A 19,743-nucleotide genomic window follows, 5' to 3' on the forward strand; every position below is an offset into this window, starting at 1 on the left:
AAAGTAACGATAAAAGGATTCTCCATGGACGAAACTAAAGAGATAGGAGTAAAACGAGCTATTTGAACCCGATCATTCCGTTGATTTCTCTTCATTGTGTTTCACTCGGAAACGCGGGCCCGCTGAATGATACGATAAGACGGAAGATGGAGAACGCGACTGTGAAAGCGCAGAAAAGGACAAATCGTTGCGATGCTTCAACGTTCTTCATATCCGCCTTCGAGTTGAAGTAATCGATGTTCGGATATGAACAATGATAATTTAATATTCTATTATTGAAATTTTTATTAGTACTTTAAGGATGTATTGCACGTATTTTGAAACAAACTTGTGAAAAAATTACATTATTTTTATATATATTTATATTATAATAATTATTTATTAATAATATTATAATTGCATTGGAAAGTATAATACAAAAAGTTTAGCGGAGGTTTAGTATCTGAATAAAAAAATTACTTTAATAAGAAGACAAGTTTTTCAAAAATAATTAAGACAAGACCTTATTGAATCGTTTGAATTGTTTATAATATTTATTTTTATACACAAAAGTATAAATTTCCAATTCTAGTCATTTTTTGTAGAGATTATTTAGGTGCTTAATACATCCAATTATTTTAACCAAATAATTACTTGCTTCGACTTGAAGTATTATCATGATTTATTTCGTTGATAAAGTTTTTTACAGTTGTCATCGTTGTAACATACATTAATCAAAAAGTTAAAAATCCGTTCCATCACGTAGAAATTAAACCGTAAATGTCGCCAGTAGTGAATGTTATAGGAGTCAAACATTAACACAATAAAAAATATTACCGCTAGATTTGTCTTTAATCAGGATCGAGCACATCTGTGAGTAATGTAAAAAAAGGTATACTCGATATATTTTTCATCGTCTCGCTGTTAATACAGTAAGTTACATAGTCTGTAACTTAATCTTGTGTCTTGTCGAACAAGAATCTCTGAAAAGAAAAATCTCTTCTCACATGAAACTGTGATCTCACGATCGCGTTGCGGCATACATAAATCCAAGTGTAACGGTAAAAAAAAGTCGATGTGCGAATAGAGATAAAGTGAGAGAAAGAAAAAGAAACGTTGGTGCAAAGCGTCGTAAAAGAAAATTGTAAAAAGCAAGGCGTTCATCTCCGACAATAACTCGTCCACGTGCGCTCGGTCTATCATATTCGCGCTTTTACGCGCGCGCATTTGCGTGCATAGCCAAGTGGTGTGCAAAGCGAGAAATCGCAAATAAGGAAAGAAAAACCAGAAATGAAAGAACGCCGTAAAGAGAACGAAGGGTTGGGAGGGAAGACAAATTCCCACAAAATCACGTCTTCCACGGAAAAGACGGCAACGATCGTCGTCTTCGTTGTCGGTGCCGTTGTCGCCGTTGTCGTCGTCGTCGTCGTGCTCGTTCTCCGGTCGTACAATGGTCGTCGCGCGACCTCGGACACGAGGAAGGCGGCGCGGGCGGCCGGATCGCCAAGCAGGGACAATAGCTTTGCCGACGACTTTGTTGTCGTTGCGACGTCGGGTGCTTGTATTGTTTGTTGTCGCCGGTGGAAAAGCTCGCGGAGGAAAGAGGATATAGAGTGGGAGGGGGCAAAGGTGGAAGAGGAAAGGGTGGAAATGGCTGCGGGGGCCACGCGGAAAGTCTGCAGGCGATTTCTATTGTCGGACGCGAAGCGCTCTCTCGGTCGCCGATATAATTGGCGCAGCCGCGCGTCGGATAACTCGACGATAACGAGGACAAAGAAGCGACGCCGCGGAAGAAGACAATGGGAAAAGGAAGACCCCGAGAAAATCCTGGAGGTTGTCGAGCATCGAACCAGAGCGTTCTCCCCTATCGGCCTCTTCCTTGCGTTAATAGCACACGAATCCCGTTTAATTTGACAGATTCCGCCGAGGAAGTGAAAGGAAGATGGAGCGACACGACTTGTATAATAGCTTTGAGTTCCTTAATGCACAATAGTCGCGACTATAGTAGCAAATAGCCAGTAAATTGCTTGACCTATTTGCGATGGTTTTACCTCTGCGCGGTGTACACCAAAGCCAGGCAATTCCTCGATTGGATCGTACATCTCGTGCATCTTCTATTAACTCGAAAGTTTTCGATACATGTGTGGTAATATACATGATAGCACGTCCATGCCATCGTGATCTGCGTTAGAAAAGTGATGCGGTAATATCTCATTACGTTGAAACGAATAAATCATATATGTAATGATGATATAATTAAATTCTGTTCTCTGTGTATTCATGTTAAAAGTAGAATTGTTAATTTGGCAGATTAAAGAGGTTATTAATTTATGCATTCACTAAATTCAAAAATTAACGGTATCTCGAAGTATCGAACGAAATCAGATTGCTAAATCATTTCAATTTATCTCTCTACAAATGTTATTATTACGAATTAATATATAGATTCTGAAAGGGGAGAAATTGACTTAATGCCAACGTAATTATGACGCTCGTTGGAAAAATACAAAGTTTTATGAAGTAAATTAAAAAGTAATTTTTACGAAAAGAAAAACTCATTTACATCGATTTTATTTTGAATAATTATTGAACGAAAATCTTCCAACAAGAGAAGAATGGGCGATTGGAAAATAATAATGAAACAATTAAGAGAAATTTATTTAATTTTGTCTTTATCCGCAGTCCATCCAAATATCAACTGTTCAGATAACGTTAACGATTAAAGACAATGTCAATGTTATAAAAGAAAAAGGAAAGAACAAGAGGGCACAAAGCGATTGAACGCAATTGTACTAATCTTCAAATATATTTTTACGTTAGTGAGCGACTGACTCACTGAGCTCCAACAGGTTCATTGGTTTAAAATGCGTCGCGAATAGAGACGAGTAGATCAGAATACGAGAAAGTACTTGCCGACCACTAACTTCGTCCGCGAGTTCCGATTGCTCTTGTAATTGACGACTCTGTGAAAGATGGACTTTCTAAGAGCCACCCCAAGGCGTCGATGGTAATTGCAGTTTGATCGTGCCCTTACGGCGAACTTTCACCTAGTTGCCTTGTAATAAGTCTCAAGTTCGCTTGCCAGTAACTTTAACCTCAGATAGTTAAATTTGTAAAAATTATAGAACTGCCTTCTTTATAAATTCTTTGTAATTCGAATGTAAAATAGGAAACTTTGTATTAAATTGTAAAATGGGAAACGTATTAAATCTTTACATTAATCATCATGATTAATGTCATTTAAATTTTGATTTATTAATGCCGATGCATAGTAAAAAGCATCTCTGTAACACATTTAACTAAATATAAAATAAAAATATGTATAGAATGATACGAGAAAAATATTGAGAATTTGAGAAATAAACTTTTTTCGTGAAAAAAAATAAATTATTTAACTAGAACATAAAGTTTCATAAAATCTTACTTATATTTTCTTTTTTTGCATTGAAAGCAAAAAAATTTTTCTATTTAACAAAGTTTATTTCTTTTATTGTATTCTGTTTTAAATTAAATTATATTTGTTTTAAAATAAATCATTACAAATCAAAGTAGATCAAAATATTAATCAGACATTGCATGTGTTTTGTATATTTAAAACGTCCTTAAAATTCTATCTTTGTCTTTGATCAGCCATCGAATTCTCAAGAAAGTTATCGAATAGCCAATCAATATATATACTCAAAATTTTTATCATGTAACAAAAACGCAGCAGTAAAATATCAGCCTAATACTTTTAAGACGACGACGAACAAAATGAACACAGCTAAAAGGTGTAAACGTAAAAATAGATTTTAGTAGAGTTTGGTTGCTATTTTACAGTGTCATTTTTTATTTTTTATTCTCTGACAGCGCGTGCTTTTTCAGGCATGCCGCACCTCTGATCTATAATTTAATTCTATTATGTATTATATCTTATATATTGTATATATTACATCTTCTTTATCAGATTTTTAATTCTATAATTTTGCAGAATAAATTCTGCGTTTACTCGAAATAAGCAACCAGTATTATAAAATCGTCATTAAATCGGTTCGAGTAAATTCAGTCTTCATCTCTGTCGTACGAGCACCGTCGAAACGGAAGCAGGACAATCGCGGGAGTTGTTCGGAACTTCGTACGCCGCGTCGCCAACTTAGATTTAACTACGAGTTCACCCCAAGGATTAATGTAGCGCCGTCGTAATTACATGAAGAACGGGAGCGATGTGGGGTCGTATCACGTGTACCTCGAAACAGGTCGAATTAATCTTCTTGCTTGCCCCGAGGCTGAACTTCACGCACGACTTGTGCATCGTTCCTTTGACGCGCTCAATCTCTATTGAACATATCTTTTAATTGGATATCGAGCAGACTCCTGGTGAGCATACAGCCTATTAAGATCCACGAAGATTCAAATGTCGCCATAGATAACTTAATTTATGTGTAACAATTTATGTGTAAGATATAATGTTTATTTCACTAAAATAAATTCTTATTTAAATACGGTGAAATAAAATGTTATTCCCTGGCAAATATATCATCTATATATATATATTCTATTTTTGTTTTACAATTAATGAGATATATTTTACAGAAATGTATATGATATTTTTAACTTATTATGAGTATTATGAGTATTTTGTCATCACAGTTACAATTTGTTATAGCCACTAAATATTAAAGAAAACATCACGTTTTCTTGTGAATATTTTAACTTGTTTTTCTCATTGTCAAATGCATTTTATAAATATTGCTTCGTTTCTCGTAAAACATAATGTTTTGTCGAATGATTACAATATTTCTCTCTCTTGGCAGATATTTTCATCTGCTTAATTAGCTTTATGATGTTTTTTTCGTTGTTAAAAAAAAAACAGATTCATCCGACAGTTCTATTACATGTCTCTCAAACAACAATTACCAAATAACAATTAACGTCAAAAACACAGTTATTAAAAAAACAGAAATATGCGAAAAGAACTGAGCGTCAATAAATAATGAATTAGAAATCTTTTGCAGGATATTTATTCTAATTTTATTCTGACATCCAAAAAACGAAAAATGCCAAACGAAATTGCGACTTGTTTGATCATTTTGGCAGATCTTTTCAAAAGATCTTCGCGCGGTATATTGAATACTGTGATTCCATTCCTGATCGCATCGGCATTCCAGCGCATCTATCCATATCAGCGGGCTGCCTTCCGAGAGACGGAAGATCTGTTTTCCGCGATGGGAAATGGGAACGGTGGCATGGCCGACCAGTTTCAGTGGCTTCTCCTAACTTTCGATCCCGCGAGACCAGTCGCCGGATGCCCGTCTACGATCCACCGAGGGCTATTCGGATCTACTCTACGACACGTCCGATATATAATTGACGAGCCGCGAAGTTTACCTCGTATCAATGTAAAAGATGTGTACATATCGAATATTTTGACATTTTCGCTACGTGAATATTTTCGACTACCGACGATGTTATCTCCGTATAACTAATCCACGTACGCTCACTCTACTATACAGAGTGTCTCGAAATTCGTGAATCAAAATACACAAAGAGAAAATTTTTGAAAAATTAAGTAAAAAGGTTATATATACATTTTTATTTGAAGCGATAGTTTTCAAGGTATAAAGGTTCAAAACATAATCAATTATAGATTATGTTTAAACAGTCATCTGCCCATGAATCACAACATGCAGTAATATTAATAAGCGCGCATTTTAGCGTTTAAACATAATCCGTCTAAATGTAGAGTTCGTAATTAATACTTAAATAAGCCTTATTACTTCACAAACTATTGCTTAAAATAAAAATTTACGGATAATAACATTTTTATTTAATTTTTTAAAAATTATTCTTCTTATTGTAGTATTTCGATTCGCGAATTTCAGGACATCCTCTATGTAGCATTATTTGATTATTCTAATATCTAAGAAGATCATACATCTTGTAGATGAATAACGGATGAAGCAGTCAAAATTTTTTGATCGATTATACTCAATGTGCGCAAACACGTCTGCACATATAAAAGCTCAAACAAATACAAATTAAACTCATGCAAGCATATGAGCTCAACGAACTCGCTGAACTCGCTATCTTAAAATATAATACAAAATATCAAGTTACCTCGTTCTCAGGGAAAATTAATGCAGTGATCTTGTAATCTCATGAAAGTAATAACGATTTCAAATAATATGTGCTCGTATAACATGTGCTTCGTAAAATTGTAGCCAGATTATTATTAAAAATATCACATTTATTATAAATTGCGTATGTTATCTTATTATATATACGATTATTATATTAAGTACAATATATTCGCTCTTCAGGGAATTTTCTTAAAAGATGCATCAACTCCCGTCTTCTCTTTACAATATTATCAGCCTCTTACTGCATAATGCACCGATTACTTCAGACTTTTAAGCCCTCCTACAATGGCTAATGACTAAAGATGCCCTCCTTTACAATTACAGCGGAGAATCTACCGATGGGTTTCCCGATGATCACTCAAGCGCCGACGACGAAGGTAGTCGAGATGGGCCACAACGCGGTCCTTCTTTGCACCGCGGTTGGATCCCCGACTCCCATCATCTCCTGGGTACGAGATATGCTGCCTATCGACACGTCAAATCCACGATACACGGTTCTGGATTCCGGTAAGTAACCACCGCCTGTCGATCACTGCGATCAGTCTTTAATATCGTTCGACGAGAGACATCGTTGTTGCGACGGTTGATCCCCGAAGGATCGAACCGGTTTTAGAAATGCCGGCTTTAATGCAAAAAAGTACCGCCGCATGAAATAAAACGACATTATCGTGGCGAGTAACGAACGTTGCACTTTATTCGTGCGAGACGGGAAGTAGGCCGATAAAGGCCGAGGGGGTGAGCGCGCGGGAGGAGAGAAATATGGTGTACGTGAGCGATCGAACGATGACAAAGGCTATGAAAGATAGAAAGATTAAGGGTGTTTGGCGGGTACATAGGTAGGGTAACAATAGGGGCGCCCCATCGGCGGCGCGCGCGACCAGTGGCGCATGTCATATCTCGTTGAGTGCCCGGGTGCGTAAGTCACTGTCAACTCGCGGCGGCGTTGATCGAGTGGTCACGCGATACGCGAACATCCAGCACATCCATCTCGTTTGCCGAGAGCACACCTGGCCCTCTCTCCCTCTCAGCTCGCTCGCACTTACCAAAACGCGCTTCGTACCCGATCATATGCGCGTTCGTAACCGGCTGTAAACCGTATTCGCACTATACTTTGTCCGGTGCGCCTGCACGCGCTTAAAACGGCGTCTACAGTAAGATTTTAAAGGGTCAAACTTGAGCTTTAAGGCCCAGTTCCACAACTCATGGTTAACTCTTAACCGAGGTTCAATTTGTTTCTCATGTCTTTCCAATTCTAGAATTGGAAAGAGACAATGAATAAGTTGAACCTCGGTTAAGAGTTAAACGTGAATTGTGGAACTGGGCCTAAGTCAAGCCGTAAGAAATTGACCACCACAGTCGAATGTGAGGAGAACAATCGTCTGTGATTGGTCAATTTCTTATGACTTAAGGCTTGGAGCTTAAGTTTTATTGCCTTAAAATCTTATTTTATATAGACGCTGCTTAAGGGGATCCTAAAGTTGTCTGTTTTACTGATTCAGTGGGACTTCTATACATACGATTTGCGTATCATTGACACATTACTACATATTACTCTCAAAATCTCGTAGAGTGAAATCTCACTCGAAAATACTGAAAATGTAACCTATTTTGAAAAAGAAGTGAAAATACGGTCACTCTTGTTCAAGAGTGGTAGATTTTCACTCTTTTTAGAGTGAGATTTACTGTTTTGACATGCTGAGATTCACTCCTTTTTGAACAAGAGTGACCATATTTTTACTCTTTTTTCAAGACAGGTTAAATTTTTAGTCCCTTCGAGTGAGATTTCACTCCACGAGATTTAGAGAGTATACAACAATATTATATATACATATATATACAAATTTTCTAACTAACTAATCTTTTCGTATTAAGTATCTAAGGCCATACAACCTTTTGCATAACGCATAATGCATAATGCATAAGAAAATCAACCAGAGTCTTTTATTTCATAGGAAGGGAGGAGATGAAGAATTTTGATTAGTTTCTTATGCATTTCCTATGCGACTCTGTGCTCCCGCCAATTCTAAGAACTCAATATTGTTTGTTCAAGTAATCCCAGTCCAAACTAAGATAGTTTTATATGTATAAAGTATATAAAAGAAATATTGTTACGATTCCAGAAGCCGATACCAAACTATAATTTTCCAAATTTTTTTCATAAAGTTTTTGACATAAAGTCGACCGGTTTGAATTACATTACTGTTTATACCTTAATTATAGAAAAGGATTTTTTAAATAAATGTGTGAGTGTGTATGTGTAAAGGCAATTAGAAAAATACTTATTTGAAAAATAATTGATAAAACACACAGAGATCCCCTTAACGACCCGACTTAGCCATCTACTCGGCATTACATCGTCTTTCGATTTTGACGACGGCATCGATAAAAAGTTCGTAAAAGTTTCGCCAGATATCAAATTCGCCGAAGTATCTTTGACGATGATCTCATTTCAAGTCGCATTTTGTACGATATAGCTTGCAAGGAATACGATAATGTCGTCAATAATCGAGCATACGAGATGAGGGAATCAACTTGAATACATTTATTATTATCGATGTTTCTTCATTATTTATAATTCAGGAAAGAACGACGGTATATTGTGTGTCTGACCGCTGTAATTATTGTCACATTTATAATTTACAGGCGCTTTAAAGATCTGTAGATGAACATTAATCGATCTTGCTAATGTAAACATAAAATGAAATGAATTAAAGATCTCTTTATAAGCGTAATTTCATGGCAGTTTATTACAAATGTCCATTTTCGTGTTGTTAAAAACTCTTGTTTACAATCTATTTACATATAGTATTCGTTAATTCAGAAATGACTGACTCGTAACTAATGGCATTTTAAAAGCATGGACGTACTACTTTTAAAATCTTCAATCTATGCGTAAGACGTTAAAAACGAGTTGCCATATAATCTCATAGCAATCTGCCCTCAATTCTAGATAAAATATCCTGATTACGACATAAATCCGACTTATATTGAGTCTTAAAAAACTTCTTTATTGCGATTTCTCTGGCATATTTCTCTTCGTACATTGTAAAAAAAAGTATATAAAATTACATGAATAATATATATGTTAAAATTACATGATTTATAGTGAATAAATAAAATTATTTTTAGGCAAAAATTATTACTTTTACTTCTAATATACCTTTATATAATTAGATGGAAAATTACAAGAATAATAATATATTTTATGATTTCGATGTAAATGTACAAATTTTTTAATAACATTATATGTGTAATAATAATATGTATGTACATATTATATATTTACATTTTTATGCACATATTAATAGCATTGCTTACGAAAAATTATATATTATATAATTCGTTAGCGAGTTAATACGTAAATATTTCTATAAGCTTAACTTTAATTGTAAATTTACTTTTGCAAATTGTTTAATTATTATAAAGAAAAATAATTTTATTTATACGTTATGACTTTACGTATAGGTAAATATACACCTTTAATATTCCTGGTAGAAATTTCATGCATTTTTTGAACAGTTACTAGACGGTTTATTAACTTCTGTCTAGTAACTATCTGAGAAGTAAAACTTGGAATCCCGAAGATATAATGCTTTGCTTGCAGTTAGACTGTAAAAAGTGCAGTATTTAAAATGTTTACTTTTGAACCATCTTTGCGAAACAAACGTTTAACTCTTATCATACTGACATGGGTCACTAGTGACTGAACGATTCCCCTGTTCGTGCAAATTTCTTTGAGTCTTTCGGTAATTATAAATTATACTACACATTTTATTATTTTCCAAAATGGGTGAGGCACCAAATTATAGCTGGTAGGATAAGGGTTAATAATAAAAGATATTTCAATTTTTAATGTTTTAATGTGTTAAATTCAAATACATAGTGTTTTGTTTATTGAAAAAGTTTAAAACTAAAACATTTTTAACCGTTTAACAAACGGAGACAAGAATAAAACATTTTAATATTTTAAAATTAAACACTTCTTTTTTTAGTGTACTACGCAAAATCTGAATCTATTTACTGAATAAAAACAGGACAATTAGTGACTTATGTCATACTTTAACTAATAAGAATCTATTAATATTCAACAATAACTGAATCTTCAACACAAATTGCACATATTTTCATCAAGAAAACTGCTTTAGAGCCACCGAATAAAACTTAATCGAGTTCTTGCTCATTTCTTACGCGGTATTATTACAATTAATGAAAATACAATAATACTAAACAGTAATCGAACGGGTGTCTAAAAAATTGCATACATTTCTACCAGAATAATGAGTTCCAAAATTACTCATTACAATTGTTGTAATTTTGCACGTAATTTTTTTTACAGTATAGTTAAATCCAATTGAGTAAGAAGAACGTTCTCGGTCGTCACATCATTGCTGAGCGGAAACTTCTTGCGAAATATATTAATAACATCCCCCCGAGCAAGTCGAAATACAGCGATAAGGCGAGAACGAATAATTTTCTCACGCATTGCGGAATTTCGTTAAAGCGCGATGCTTCCCATTATCTTTTACCTTCACCGCTTGTATAGGGCATGCCTTTATGCGCGTACGCACGTATATATGTATATGCGAATGCGTTTGTATAACGCTCACTTTGTTTTTATCGCACGACGGTGGTATCATTATCGAGCGGCACGTCACGTAATACCAACGTGCACTTCCCCGGACTATCTTTACGGTGCTCGCCGCAGTTTGCCGCGACGTGAAAAGTGTACATTAGATGCGGTGGTACGTGTACGTGACGCGTACATACGCAACACGTACGCAACACACCACGTACGGTATGCACGTGTCTCGTGCATACAGTGGCGCGTGTGCGCGCTATGTATTATGGATACGTTTGCATAGCCTACTGACGGCATCCCCGCATGCATCTCGAGGCCATGTACGAACGAGCCGTCGATACTGAAGTTACTGGATATGTATATGTATAATAGCGCGATAAACATTTTGAATGAAAATGGCGTCGGATAATGTACACTTTGTAATTTATCTACACGTAGGTACTTGTGGAAAGGACTATTTTGTTGAAGTGTTTAAAAATTTATCCAGATACAGATCTGAAAATAATTTTGTTCAACTCAAAGTAATTATGATATAGACGTTCCAATATGATAAGATTATGGTAACTAAAACGTCAAAACTTTTTACAGTATTACTTATCATGTTTGAAATCTCTACGTAATCATTTTGATGGTTTAACAAAATTATTTTCAGATCTGTATCCAACCAGAGATGGGCATATATTTGAAATACTTTTATTTGAAAAACAGTATTGATAAGACAGTTATATTTTGTATTTTTTATTTGTTCAGAGTACATGAAAATATTTTGTATTTTGTATTTCATGGGAGCATATAAAAGTATTTTGTATTTTATATTTTAGTATTAATAACAAAAGATTATGAAAGTATTTTGTATTTTGTATTTCAAATACTAACATTGATAATTAATCTTATTATTTGAATTACAAGATACAAAAAGCTTTCAATCTTTCGATTTTAAATACAAAATACGTAATACTTTTATGTGATCCGCTAAAATAAAAAATACAAAATATACTTGTTTTGCAAATAGTGTATTTTAAATAAAAGTATTTCAAATACATGCCCAACTCTGTATCCAGCAAATAGGCTGACGTTTATTTATCGTCATTTTGATTCAAAATTACATCTTTAATGACAAAATAACGATAAATAATGTTAGTTTGTTTGTTAAGTAGCTAAATTTTTAGTTTTTTAGCAAATTTTTCCATGTAACTGCATTATCCTAACAATAATTGCATTCAGTTTGGAATTTTGCTACGTTTTGAACCAAAATGGTGGATGGATTGCGTTACTCTCATGGATATGTCTAGTGACTTTAGTTGACACTGTAATCTTGCTAGGAATTGCCATAAAGAAATTCTACAGAGGAGAAAACTCGTTTGACGAACGAGATGTATTCGACTGGAAATTCGATCTATGGCTGGTATGCGTGCCGGTCCACCTGATAAAGCTGCCGGTTCTGAAAATCGCGGGACGATCGAGAATGGAAATCTAAATGAGATCCACCCCGAATGAGTTGGCTCGATTCCTACCCTGGTCGTTTCCACGATCGATAGTTGCGATAATGAAGTATGCCGGACGTTATGTAAATTCGTGCGGCATCGAGGCGGGCCGTTACGCGGCTATTATTATTGTAATTAGATGGGAGGAATAACGGTGTGTATTTTTAGTATTTTTGCACCACGAAGGAAAGTTTACCTATTATCGTTACGATTCACACGGCAGGATACTATCCTTAATGGTTGCAACAGTACAATGACAATAAGTTCATTTAGAATACAGTGCAAGTTTTCTCGAATTTTATTAACAGTTTTTGTTATTGTTTTATGCTGATAATGTTATTAAAAACAACACTAAGAATATCTAAATAAGAAAAAATATAGAAAATGGCTAAAGTTAAAAAAAAGTATGCGAATTTCTGTAATTTAATTAAATGTCTTACACACCAGTTGTGTGTGGCTTACCACAACATTATGCAACAAGCAATGCTTATTGCAAAATTTTTGGTACTTATTGTGCTGGTAATATTATTTAGAAACAACTAAGAATTAATATTTAAAAAATACAGAAAATAGCAAAAGTTAAAATAAAGTATATGAATTTCTGTAATTTAATTAAATACCATATACACTAAATGGCTTATCATGACATTGTTTCTTTACTTCGTTTACTTCAAAAGTGACACAACTAAAAAAATGTGAGTTTTAAATTATGAATTTAGGTAAAGATTATTCTATTAATCATCAAAAACTAATTTGACTTCACAGTCTATTCGTCCAGTAGCATTTGTGTCGTTTTTTTTTCAAAGTTTTTAAAGAGATCATAATCTTTTGCAAGAGTAATACATTTTGAGTTTTATCGTTTTTGTAAATAAAAAGAAGAGTCGGTTATATAGAGAACATTTAGAGTTAAGTTTTAATGATCGAAGAAGAAATTGTTTTTGAATTTAATTATATTAATTATTTTGAATTTAATTATATTGTTGTACACACAAGGTAAATATAAATTATTTATGATATTTCGAATTATGTTATATTTGAATTATTCCAGATTTGTTATAATTTCGTAGAATATTAAAATAGTAATAACTCAAAAAGAATGATTTTTAAGTTGTGAAATGAATATTACATTTTATCATGTTTCTAGAGCATAGTCTTTTGCCGATATTATTTAATTAGTCAATAATTTTCTGTTAAGTTGCAAAATAATTGTCCCCTTTTCTGAAAAACTTAATTTTTTTAATTGTCACTTTCAACGTGAAGGAACGACATTATGCAATAAACAATTACTAAATTACACTCACAATGGCTCAAGTGATTTTTACCTTCGCGTATTAATCATACCATATGAATTATGTCACCCAGTATGCGTAAATTAAATTTATAGATGCAAGATGTATGATTATGCTATTATTGTATAACTCTATTGAATGGAAACAATGGTGCCACTGTCGACCATAAGATTGAGTTAAGTGTAATTTTACGGAGAGGGGTTATCAACCCCTACCTCCATAAGAGGCGACCCCCGGAGTCGCATCAGTCACTCGCTCGCACCCTTAACATTATTCGCGTGTCTTCGCGTGTATACTTCGTATCCTTCGAATCGAAGCTCGCTCTCGCTGTTACCGTCGCGTTATACGCACGTATCATAAAATATACGCCTTAATGTATCGCAAAAAGTGCATCACAAGTCGATGTACTTTCTGGATATAGCGGCACACCAAGTTCCGCGCAAGGGAAATGGATGGACGAAAAATAAGGAGGAAGGAGCGCGTCGGAAAGAAAAAGGGCGTGCGAGAACGAGGGCGAGGAAGACCTGACGCGGAGTCGACCGGGACGAAACGAGAGTTTTCATAAATTCCATCCCCGCGCTGACAAGCATTTTTCTCGTAAATCTTACCTGTCCTCGAACTCGTTAAGCGAAAGCTCGCTCGAAAATTGTACACGCGCGCGCGCGCATCGTTCGTATCTATCGCACGAAACTGTTAACGCGTTTGCAGAACACCGCGCGATAGATTGCCCGCGTTCGGGAATTTTTTGGGAACTGATGATGCATTCTTGACAGAGTATTTCATCGTTCCACGATGTTTTATCCTGAAACAAGAACTAAATGTGCCGCCAAATATCAGAGAGCGACGCCAAAAATAACATATACGCCATCGATCGATGCACTCGATGCATCGTGTTTTCACGGAATAAAACACAAACTTCTCAATATACGCAATCCATTTTTCAAAGCCTATTTCGTAATTAAAGAAAAAAAACAGAAAATATTAACAAGAAGATAGAGCTTCGTGTGTGCACGTTGGTCGCAACGCACACGATAGTATCTGAGCGTAAAAAAATGTATCTATGATGAGAATTTTTTATCAAAAAACATTACTCTAAAAATACATTTCTTCCAAATACTGAAAAATAAATACTATTAAATATTCTGTCGCTACAACTCTTTAAAGTTCTAAAAAAGTTTATATTATTATCATTCGAAATTAAACCGACGAGAATAAATCAATTAAGAGAAACAATATCCTATTTTCTGTCAAAGCGGATCTTAGTGCTTATAAATATCTATTTAAAAATACTACTGTATATACAAATTTTTGCAAATTTAATACAGTTTTCAGTTTTATACGATTACTTAGGTGTATAAATAAGTTTCCGTGTTTTTCTTTTCGGAAGTATATCTGTTAATATAAAAGGAACGGTACAAACATTTCAAAGTATTTGCCTTTCAAATCTGACACTTTTTGCCATCTTTCGGACAGCATACGAATGTCACAGCGAAAGAATATTTTGCAACACACAATTTATCGTTCACTTCGAAATCACTATTTAAATCTTTTAAATCAATTTTGACACGTTCTTTCCGACACAGTATTGTCTCCACAAATCTCACAAATTATTTTGGTTGCTTCAAAGACGGTTTTACCGCAGTGAAAATAGTGAAAATGGTGAAATGCACCTTTTTAGCGTTCAGTTAAATTAAAAATGTAGTTAATTATCTAATTGTGAGAAACAACGCAATTTCATGCAGGTTAGTCAACCTTGAATGGAAAAATAATTCAGCGCGGAAATTTTTTAAATTGTTGTTAGCATTATCTAAAGTTAAATGCGGAAATTTATTCATATAATATCTAATATGTTGAGATATACATAAACATATTTTATATAATTTTTAATATATGTTGAGAGAGAGAGAGAATCACACATATAATTTATTATTAAAAAATTTGTAGTAATGATATTCAGATTTTATCATGAAATAACGTTGAGTGTCACAGCACCTTATATGTGGATGCATTAATGTTTAATTCACTTTTGTTTACGTAACAAATGTAACCGCGTGTGCAAACCGTGCATGTTTCCCACAGGAGAAACACAAATTCGGCACGGAGAAAATGTAAAACATGACGAATATTTTTTTACAAAGATGATCGCAATAGGAAACGATAGGCGTTTTTCTCGCGTGGTTCATCCGCTTTCACAACAGTTACATATAGAATTATACGAAAATTGTTTGTGCATACATATTATTCTAATCTTGCAGATTAAATTTGCTAAGCGGTTCGCCTCGTGTTGTCGGCGGGAATTGAGCCATTGCTAAAATTTTAACTCGCCTCGCAATCTCTAGTTGAGGCCCGCTCGTACGCTCGTGCCCCAGATACTCGGTATATACCATTGTTTGCGTTAATTTACGGGAATAGCTACATCCGCGATGTACATTAACGATATCAAAGCGTCCTTGCTTGTCATAGAATAGCGCTTGAGACTACGAAACTATTCTCTCGCATTTTCAATGCGCGCGATTAAATTCTGCGAGATGTTCGCACTTCGCACGTTATCATATCTACTATAGAAGAACCGTAAAAACACAACCACATTTCATAACATGTAATAATATTATACGTAATAATATTATACGTGATAATAATAATAATTAATATTTTTCTTCTAAATTAACGCAAACTATATTGGACTATATTATCTCGGTTCTATTATAAAAAATTATAATTACTTCCAAGTTTATAATTTACGCTAAATAATAAAATATTAATTCAAACGGACTCTTCATATTCAGTCAAAAATAAGAAAATTTTAATTTGGTAGATGGATGAAAGTACTAAAAATGACACGGTAATTGTTGCGCTATTAAAAACAGAATATTATTTCTTAATTATATTAAGTACAGGGTGTCCCAAAATAATCGCCAAATATTTCATGGGCAGGTAGAGCGGACTAAAATGAGTCGAAAAGTTCTCTACCATTTTGCAATTTTCGCAATAGTTAACAAGAAGTTAATTACTAAAAATTGCCGAAAATTGGTCTTCAATCATTTTTTACTCAAATAATATCAACTTTACAGAAAAACTGTAAGAAACAAAAATTATTTTCTTCTCATGAAACTAAATTTTTTCAGAATTGTTTATCAACTTTTTAGTACTACATTTTCTTATTTTTACAAACATGAAAAAATAGTATTAAAAAATTTTGAAAAAATTTTGAAAAATTCTTAGAATTTTATGAGAAGAAAATAAACAATTTTTGTCTCTTACAGTTTTTCTATAAAGTTGATAGTAGTATTTGAGTAAAAAATTATTGAAAACCAATTTTCGGCAATTTTTAGTAATTAATATCTTGTTAACTATTGCGAAAATTGCAAAATGGTAGAGGACTTTTCGACTTAGTTTAATCTGCTCTATCTGCCCATGAAATATTTGGCAATTATTTTGGGACATGTATATTTAACATAAAATGTTCCCGCGCTGTTTTTAGTATTCTTATTTGTCCTTAAAATTTTCTTATTTACGCTAAATAAATTTTAGGTATATTGTATTTTATTTATTTGAATATATATTCTCAAATTGTTAAATGTTAAATTATTAAAGGTTGGCAAATAAAATTATCTATTTCATACTCCCGATGCAGGTACAGTTGATTTTGTCTTGTAAAAACAATATTTTGCTATAAAATTTTTTTACTTATGTTTTATGAAGCTGCGAAGTTTGCTGCAGAGTTGGTAATTTTTTCGTTAAAATAATAAATAAGATCTGCACTATAGTACAAATCGAGTGAGATATCAGAACAATCTTCTATTTTACTTTTTTCTAAAAAAATCGCTCTTTAGCAAGATGTAAATACTTCTCCTGATTACAAATACTAATTATATTACAATCTTTTGAATATTTTAGCTATAATTTAATAAAATAGAAATTCATCTTTAGCCAATGTCTCCACCATGTCTTCTGCCAACCCTTAACAAGTGTAGTTTGAAAAAGAAGAATTAATTTATAATATTATACGAAATATAATTATACAATATATGGATAAATGTGTATAAGTAATGCAGGATTATGAGATTTAATGAGAAATTAGGAATTTCGCCCCACGAATAACATATGAGCAACATATTAAAGTACACATTAAACTCGCGCCGATAAGTCGTGCTCGTTCTCACAGAGAACTTCGATGCGCGATTACGCGACGGCAAATTTAATTAGATACGCGGGTGCATAAGTTTAACGTTTCATTTAACCTTCAGCCGGGCGTCTCTTGCTGAAAGGCGGTTTGGCTCGACATGGTCCTTGAGGAAATCTCTCTCTCTCTCTCTCTCTTTCTCACTGCTCGCCGCGTGGGCGTCGTCTAGGAGCGCAACGACGCAGGCAAAACTTAACACGGCGAATCGTTAAATTATATTTTGCAGTTCTCCGCTCGTAAAACCGCGAACGCAGTGATGGTGCGCGACGGGGATGAGGTGAAAGCGGAGAGCGTCGGTTAGCGCTTCGTCAACACTCGTAAAATTCCCCGAGTTAAAACCGGAGCTTGATGAGCGAGCGCCGAACTTCAGAACAAGTAACGTAATATAGTGGCGCGACTTAACGGTGCCCTAACGGAAGACACCGCGTCGCGACGGGATGATCGTGGATGTCAGATTGTCTTGGAGATTAAAGAAGAGGAAAAAGATAGGAAAGAAGAGAAGAAGATTAGACTTTCTTACGCTCTCAGAACATCTGCGATGAAATTATTACGATAATAAATTGAGAAAAGTACTGGAGAGATAATAATCATTCAAAAGAAAATAAGATTTGTGTCTTGATCATTTCAGAAACTTCATGAGTCAATTTTTTTGTCGAAATTGACATATTAAGGGATTTAGAATCCCCGGGATAAGGGAAAATACATTGTTTCTTTCAAACTACATTAAGCGTTCTTATATATCAAGTCTAGAAAACTCATTGACATGAGAAACAGTAACCTGCAGTGACTTACGTTTTCGTTACAATAATAAATCACTTTAGTATGCTGAAATTCAATGTTATTACTGTTATTAGTTTGCTTTTTTATGAAGTTTGTATATTTTTAAAAGTAAAGTTGAACATCTATTTTAAGCTACAACTTGTTAGTTTTTAACATTTTTAAAAGTTTGTCATTATATTTACATAATTAAAGAATCCTCTATTATATGTACGAAAATGCTCATTTACTTCAGAAACAACTAAAATCAATATTTTCAATAGTTAGTTCTTATTTTAAAAATAAATTTTAAAGGAGATATGTTCCATTCATTTAACATATGAAATGGTGAGACATTTTCTAAATATATTTTTAATTATTTTTAATATTACAGTAATATAAAACCTAGAACGTTTCTTCAATTCTTCAAAAATTATATTTTTTACTTATATTCTGAAAAAATTAATTCAAATAAAGGGCGAAATTTATATGCTTATGCTACGATTAAATCGTTGATTTGTAGACCTTTATTTATATTTCATGCCTTTTTGCGTTCATATATTATCAAACATCATTAAGAGGGTTATCGCGAAACCCGGAAAAAAGAAACAAAATAATCGAGATCAGCCTTATTTAAAATAAAGAACCCTTCAAGTTTCTCAGCGGGTAGTCCCTTAAACTCCACGATTATTGCCGTGATAATTCAACAATGTTCGCTTAATGTCTGCGGTGTTCTTATCACATGCGCTTCATTTTTAACTCTCCGTGCAGTATTTTCCGGGCCTAACCGTATCGTATTTTTACGACTACGTATAACCGCAACCCCTTTAATCATCGTGCCTGAAGTAAACCGAGCGCGAGTCATCAAATTAACGCGAATCTCGGGTTTCATCGGAGGAAACGAGGAGGAGGTGCACGTGTTTTTTGTGTAAACACGTCACGATGGTCTGCGCGATAAGATTTTCTCCGACCCATTAGTCCGAGTTAATAACGAAGAAAAACCAAGTTTGACACAAATGACGTGACGAGCCGCGTGAGGTGCAATATTAGTCTTATTACCTCTTCATTTTTCTACTCTTTTGTTCAGCCTCTTTGTCTACTTTACACACGGAGAGAATTTTCTCTTAGAATTTAGCCTGAAAATCATGATAATAGAGTGGGACAACATAGTATTTCAAAGAATTGTATATGAGTTTCTTTAATTTACTAATTGTGTCATAATAAGATATGTAATATATTTTATTAATTTTACTAAAGGGGGTATAGTAAAATTTCAACATTTTAAAATATGTTACGCAGTTTATAATTCTTTATTATTTTAAAAGAATAGATGCTAAGTAGTCATGAATATATA

General features: G+C 33.9%; 1 protein-coding gene across 7 annotated transcripts in view; it reads left to right on the forward strand.

The window, feature by feature from the left end:
• Positions 1-19,743, forward strand: part of Lar (tyrosine-protein phosphatase Lar) — a 335,402-nt gene that overhangs the window by 278,695 nt on the left and 36,964 nt on the right. For all 7 annotated transcript variants that reach the window (XM_018522261.1, XM_018522266.1, XM_018522267.1 and 4 more), the window contains exon 6: positions 6,423-6,605. In XM_018522261.1, the coding sequence (XP_018377763.1) occupies positions 6,423-6,605 (183 nt within the window). The remainder of the gene's footprint in view (positions 1-6,422; positions 6,606-19,743) is intronic.

This window comes from Trachymyrmex cornetzi, unplaced genomic scaffold, assembly GCF_001594075.2.
Source record: "Trachymyrmex cornetzi isolate Tcor2-1 unplaced genomic scaffold, Tcor1.1 scaffold129, whole genome shotgun sequence".
NCBI lineage: Eukaryota > Metazoa > Arthropoda > Insecta > Hymenoptera > Formicidae > Trachymyrmex > Trachymyrmex cornetzi.